Source organism: Etheostoma cragini, unplaced genomic scaffold (assembly GCF_013103735.1).
Source record: "Etheostoma cragini isolate CJK2018 unplaced genomic scaffold, CSU_Ecrag_1.0 ScbMSFa_1045, whole genome shotgun sequence".
Lineage (NCBI taxonomy): Eukaryota > Metazoa > Chordata > Actinopteri > Perciformes > Percidae > Etheostoma > Etheostoma cragini.
The window spans coordinates 1-7,128 of NW_023265058.1; the positions used below are offsets into that span (position 1 = coordinate 1).

The 7,128-nt window shown below is 44.4% G+C and overlaps 1 protein-coding gene and 1 long non-coding RNA gene across 2 annotated transcripts; one reads left to right on the forward strand and one right to left on the reverse strand.

Moving 5' to 3' along the window:
- Positions 1 to 2,394: 2,394 nt before the first annotated feature.
- LOC117939758 lies at positions 2,395 to 3,387 on the forward strand. The gene is made up of 2 exons (XR_004655655.1): positions 2,395 to 2,928; positions 3,339 to 3,387. It is a non-coding gene; the product is annotated as an uncharacterized LOC117939758 (long non-coding RNA).
- Positions 3,388 to 6,019: 2,632 nt separating this feature from the next.
- LOC117939759 (D(5)-like dopamine receptor) lies at positions 6,020 to 7,002 on the reverse strand (the record flags this gene model as incomplete). The annotated part of the gene is made up of 1 exon (XM_034865211.1): positions 6,020 to 7,002. A coding segment is annotated over one exon (938 nt), but the record flags the coding sequence as incomplete, so codon positions are not given.
- Between the last annotated feature and the right edge of the window lie 126 nt (positions 7,003 to 7,128).

Below are 7,128 nucleotides of genomic sequence, written 5' to 3' on the forward strand. Positions count from 1 at the left end.
TGATGGTAAGTCTACCATCATTTTATTTTCTAAACTGTGTATAGTCAAAGTAAAATATGTCTTACTATGCAAAGACTCGGCAACTGCCTTTACGTCATTAAGACAGTTTTATTCCAGATTTCTGATTAACAATCTCTACTGCTACTCAGTACCACTTCTTTACTTGTCTACACTGACTTATAAAGCTCAGCATGAGTAGTTCAAAACCTTGAATTTTTACTTTAAACTCAACCCCTCCCGCACTAATGTTATCTTGTCTTTGGTTTCAGGTCAACAAAGCAGTAACCCAGATGTCCCTGGCTGGCCTGACCAAAATCCTCAAGTTGGTGGTCCTGAACCTGCCGATCCTGATACCTCCAACTCTGGTGGCCAAGTCAATTATCCTGTCAAAATGCCTCCTGGACCTGATGATGGTAAGTCTCCAAACAATCTTCACAAGAATGGCTGTCCTATGTACAGCCCAGAGTGAAGGTGTCTCACTATCCAAACATGAATATGGCTTGGCATCGTCTTGCTGAAGTGAGCAGGGACATCCCTGAAAAAGACGTTGCTTGGATGGCGGCATGTGTTGCTCCAAAACCTGTATGTACCTTTTTGTATTAATGGTGCCTCCCCAGCCATGCCAGGTACCCATGTCACGGGCACTAACGTACCCCCATACTGCCACACATGGTGGCTTTTTAACTTAGCCCTGGTAACAATCTAGATTTTCCTTTTCCCCATGGCCCGGAGGACATGATGTCCTTGATATCCAAAAGAAATTTGAAACGGACTCGTCAGACCACAGCACACTTTTCCACTTTGCATCAATCCATCTCAGATGTGCTCGGGCTAAGAGAAGCCGGCGGCATCTATGGGTGTTGTTGATAGATGGCTTTGTATGGTAGAGTTTTAACTTGCATTCAAAGATGTACGACGACCGGTGTAAACTGACACTGGTTTTGCCAAGTGTTCTGACCCCAAAGGGTAATATCCACCAACCAATTCCACCTGATGGATTGAACGTCACAGCCATTCAATGTTGGTTTTTATTATGCCGCTTACGTGCAGAGGTTTCTTCAGATTCTCTAGATATTTTGATAATATTATTGACTGTAGATGATGACATCCCTAGGTTCCCGGCAATAGTGCATTGAGAAACCTTGCTTGTGAATGACTGAGTCTTTTAGGGATGCTCCTTTTTATACCCAAAAATGAGTACATTTTTGCAAAAAAACAATAGTTTATCATTTTGAATATTAAATATATTTTCTTTGTAGTGTTTTCATTTGAATATATGTTGAACAGGATTTGCAAATCATTGTATTATGTTTTAATTTACATTTTACACAATGTCCCAACTTCAGTGGATTTGGGGTTTGTAGCCCAGCACTCGACCCCTCTTGTACAAATCACATGTCTTCGGTTTTAGGTGAACCTGATGATACTGAATGGAAAGGTGTTCATGATGATGTTCCCCAAGGCTATGTTTATCCAGTTGTTCCTTTTCTAGCCTCCGCACCAGGAGGCAGCACGCCCCCTTTACCATGTGGGGGTGAGTCTCCCAACAATATTTTAAACATAACCTCTCCTGTGTACAGCCTTATGTTACTAATCAAAATGTCTCACTATCCAAAGGCTCAGCATTTGCCTTCAAGGCATTGAGAACATATAATTCCACATGGTTCTGATTGGCAAGGAATATGTTGACTTGGTTCTACCCAACTCCTCTTAAAACTGATGTCACTGGTCTTTAATTTCAGGTCAAGTAAGCCAAAACCCCGCTTACACTGGTGGCAGTAATGTTGGACCTGCTCTTGGATGCCCATCTCCAAACACAGCTCCTTTGGCCAGTCCCCCTGGAGGAGCAACTGACGCCTCGTTCCCAGAGTTTGCATTCTCTCCAACTGAGTCCCTTACGGAACAGCCATTTCCGCCTCCAGTTTACATCACCCGCTCCAAAAATAACTACAAGCGTGTACAATATGTATTTTCCCGCACTACGTACACCCCATTAAACCCTGCAGTGCCAACCACTTTTTCCAAGTCCGCAGATTACCCATACTGGTCTTCACCATACGGGACTCGACAAGTGTGTACATGTCCAGATATGCCCACCAATGCACCAGGCGGGACTCCATCAGTAAATGTGTGTTCATGTGCAAGCGATTCTCTAGTAGCAAACACGGCTACATGTGTAACACAACCCACCACTGCACCAGGCGCGACTCCATATGTTTGTACATATGTAGGAAAGCCCGCCAGTGCACAGGGCGGGACTCCAGTAAATGTGTGTAAATGTGTAAAAACAAGCACACTTGCACCACGAGGGACTCCACAAGAACTTGATTGTACATGTGAAGTAAAGTTCTGCCAGGAACCAGTTGGGGCTCCCCCAGCAGCACCGTTCGTCAGTCCTCCTGTCAGTAATCCACGAGCGCTTGTGTGTACTAGTGTAGAAAGTTCCACCAATGCACCAGGCGAGACTCCATTAGTAAATGTGTATACATGTATAAGAAATTCCCCCTATGTACCAGATGAGATTCCACCAGTAGGTGTGTGTACATGTGTAGGAAGCCCCCTCGTTTCAAGTGTGTGTACATGTGTAGGAAGCCCGACCAGTGTAGACGCGACTCCACCAGTTAACGTGGGTACATGTGTAGGAAACCCCAACTTTGCAAAAGGCACATCTCCAGTATCTGTTTGTTCATTTGTAGTAAAGCCCGCCAATGCACAAGGCATGAGTCTAGTAGATGTGTGTACATGTGTAAAAAGGCTTGCATATGCACCAGGCAGTCCATATGTATTTGATTGTACATGTGAAGGAAAGTACGGCAGTGCACCAGCCCAGTCTCCACCACTGGGTGTGCCTAAAAAACAGCCCAGCGATGCACCAAGGGGAACTCAACAACAATACGTGACTAAAGGAGGATATCCTCAGCAGAGATGGTAAGAGAAAAGTCACTTATGCATTTAAATTGATCATTGTGAAATTGTAAGATGCGTGCAACCTGTGGGTGTATGAGGGAGTGCACAATAAACCATCTGAAGTCTCTTTTACATAGACCTTAGTGGTCCCTAATAGTGGATTTGAAGTCTCTTTTATATAGACCTTAGTGGTCCCCTAATACTGTATCTAAAGTCTCTTTTATATAGACCCTAGTGGTCCCTAATACTGGATCTGAAGTCTCTTTATATAGACCTTAGACGTCCCTAATACTGGATCCGAAGTCTCTTGTATATAGACCTTAGTGGTCCCTAATACTGTATCTGAAGTCTCTTTTATATAGACCTTAGTGGTCTCTAATACTGTATCTTTTTTTTTTTTAACCATCACTAACCTGTTCCTTATTTTGCAGGTGAACTGGTGACTGAGAGCTTTAGCTTCCTGCAACTGTTCACACATTTCAAAAGTATTAATAAAGAATCTGACTGTGAGAACTGTGTGCTTTGTCTTTTTCCATTGGCTTCACCTAGACCCATTGACATTTGGGATTTATCCCTTGTGTTGTCCTCAGGTCACCTTGACCCGTTTGTTAGTGTTTTATATCAGAAATAGGGGGTTCTTCAACCCAATTGCCTCAAAATAACATGGATGATTCCATACAACACTCTTCAGGTAATTTACTGATTACTTTAATTGAATTTTTTGGGGTGTTTCATTTAATCTTATAACATTTTAATTCTTTTTTTAATGGTTTCAAACCAGTATCCGGACTAAACTTTGACATCTACCCATCTGAGATCCACTCAACATCCTCTGATCTTAACTATTAGTCAAAATAATTCATAATTTCTGCCTTTTTAACTCAAAAACGTATGTACAATTTGATATGAACAAGGTTTGTTGATCATGAATTCCAAGAATAAGAATATAAATAATAAAAAATAAAAATAAAACGTTTTAAACCAGGTTTTTTTAAAGCACCAAAAGCTGGAAAATATGAGAAATAGATCAGAAAAAAAAAAAAAACATTGGAAAAGCACTAAAATATTTCAATTTTGACCTGGAAGGGCAAGTTCATGGTTCATGTTCATACCCGAGGTGGATTACCTGGAGAGAACCCCCCTAATCTTCACTTTATACATAGATATCCCCCCTCCTGTCTCCATGGTTACCATGCCTCAAACAGCTGTCCCAAAGGTGGTAAAAACTCTACCGGACGTGAGAGTCGAAGAATAGCCGATTGGCTAAAACAGGCACATTTACAAAAATGTTGATTAATGTTCATCGTCCTAATTAAATAAAAATAAATAGATTTAAATTAAAAAAATTAAAAGATAGGGAAAGAGTCAAGATGGGAAAAGGAGAGAGTTCAGCCTCAAGTGTCTGAAGATAGCCGGGAGAAAAACGAACCTGAAGATTATTAAAGACGATTATAAGCCAGTAAAAGTTCAGAGATATTCAGTTTTAATCGTTATATTTTTATATTTTAAGGTGTTCATGAACAACTAAACAAAAAGGCAAAAACGCCGTCAAAAACAACTCCAAAATCACCAAAATCCAAATAGGTCCGGGGGAAAGGCAAGAGGGAGACAGGAAGCAAAACCATGGAGAACCTCACGGGAAAACCCAGGGAACGGGAACAAGAACGGGAACGAGAACGGGAACAGGATCGATGGAAACTTCTTCTGGAACACAGAAAAACAAGACAATCTGACAAGAGATGAGGGAAGCACAGACACTAAAAACACAAGGTAACAAGGTGAGGAGGTAGCGGGGTGACGAGGTGACGAGGTAACAAGGGGAACAGGCAACGGGGTAACAGGGTGACGAGGTAACGAGGTAACAGGGTGACGAGGTAACGAGGTAACAAGGGGACGAGGTAACGAGGTAACAGGGTGACGAGGTAACGAGGTAACAAGGTGACGAGGTAACGAGGTAACAAGGTGAGGAGGTAGCGGGGTGACGAGGTAACAAGGGGAACAGGCAACGGGGTAACAGGGTGACAAGGTAACGAGGTAACAGGGTGACGAGGTAACAAGGTAACCGGGGGACGAGGTAACGAGGTAACAAGGGGACCAGGCAACGAGGTAACAGGGTGACGAGGTAACAAGGGGAACAGGCAACAAGGTAACAGGGTGACGAGGTGACGAGGTAACAAGGGGAACAGGCAACAAGGGGAACAGGCAACAAGGTAACAGGGTGACGAGGTAACAAGGTAACAAGAGGCAGGTGACAAGAGGTCAGGGAAGCAGGTGGAAAACATCAGGTAATCACAAGAGAGGGAAGACACAGGAAGTAGAACTGAAGACCGAACGAGACAAAAACAAGACTTCAAAATAATACAGGAATCAGAACAAGCAGAATCTTAGGGGAACACAAGACAGGATAAAAATAACAAAAAGAGGAAAAGGACCCAAAAGCAAAACCCCCAAACTACAACACATTTGACCACACGGAAACATTTCAACACAACACTTGTGTCTTGTTTGCTTTGAGTCCCAATGAACAACCTCTCCAACCGAAACTGCTCGCAATTACCCCAAGGACCAATTAGACCACTTAGACTAATGATGTAATTGTTATCAATTAAAGTTTTCTTCGTATGTCGTCTGTTTTTTTTAACATATCAAAGGCCAGTTCGGGGCTGCAGGACCGCAGCTTTCAAATCAAACAAACAATCAAAATGGCTCTCGATTACTGAATTAATTACTCAGAAAACAACAGTCACCCAGTCCAATGTGTGTTGTTACACAATCACAAGCATCCGTCAGACACTGTGCAGGAGTTGGGGGGGGGGGTGTATACTAATGCCCATAAGGGGGTGAATCATAGATTATCAAAATAGTTAGACATATTATTTGTTGCAACTCTAATGCTTTTCAAAGCTTTAAATGTCTTGTTTTATCCAAAACCCCAAAATATTCAGTTCAAGCAGATATAAAACAAACAAAGTAGGAAATTTCCACGTTTAAGAGACTGAAAAACAGCATTTTCTGGCCCATTTTGCTTTAAAAAATGACTTACAATACTAATAGATTAACAAAATAGTTGGATAACTTGTGTTGAAACTCTAAAGGAAACTGCGCAGGAGTCTCTGCATCATGCAGGAGATGTTGAGTTTTTGTGGTTCTGGGTCGCTCACAGGTCCTGGACCTGACCCGGAATATTAAAAGAGTCCGCGGGTCCGGAGGAGTTGAAGGGTAACATGTCTAAAGAAATCTCTGCCTCGCACTCGTACTGCAGAATCGCAGGCAGCAGCAAGTTGCTGTGGTCGCGGGAATCGTCCGAAATGACAGAAACTCGGTCGCTGTTCTGCCCTGGACCTCCATCTGTGTGAGGCGGGGGCGGGAGGCGTTGGACGCCGGGGCCCGGCACCGGGCAGGCTTCCTTCTGCATGGTGGTGTCGTGATGATAAGACACCAGCTCGTTGCTGAAGTCCACCGCCTCCACCGTGGAGCTGGAGCAGTACCTGTTGCAGCCCAGCAGGGTGGAGAAGGCCTTCCTAAAGTCGGTGTTGAAGGCGTAAATGACGGGGTTCAGCGATGAGTTGGCCCATCCGAACCACACGAAGACGCTGAAGGTGTTGTCGCTGACGCACGGCGGCCCTCCGAGGGGGTCCGGGCCGCAGAACGGCACCACGCAGTTCAGCACGAAGAACGGCAGCCAGCAGAACACAAAGACCCCCATGATGATGGACAGCGTCTTCAAGACTTTGGTCTCTCTCTTAAAGGAAGTTTTCAGCGAGCTTTCGTCGTGCGTTGACGCGCAGTGACGGCGGGTTTGAACATGCGACCCCGCGGCCCGCTCCAGAGACGAGATCCGTCGGATTTGGGTTTGCGCGATGCGGAAAATCCGCGTGTACGTCCCCACCATTATCACCACGGGGATGTAGAAGCTGATGAGGGACGAGGAGATGGCGTAGGTGCGGTTCAGGCGGGCGGTGCAGTCGTCCGTGGTGGAGTAGTCCGTGTTGGCGCGGTGCCAGCTGAGCTGCACCGGGATGAAGGAGATGAGGATGGACAGCGTCCAGGCGACGCCGATCATCAGGAAGGAGAACCTGAGAGTTAGGAAACACACTTGATTAAACACAAACTACACATGCTGTAGGTTCCTCTGGGTTTCAATTCTGTTCAACAAATTCTGTTCACAAATTCATTTTAACTCAGATCTAACAAGTCCTCCAACCCCCTTCCTCCCCCTTC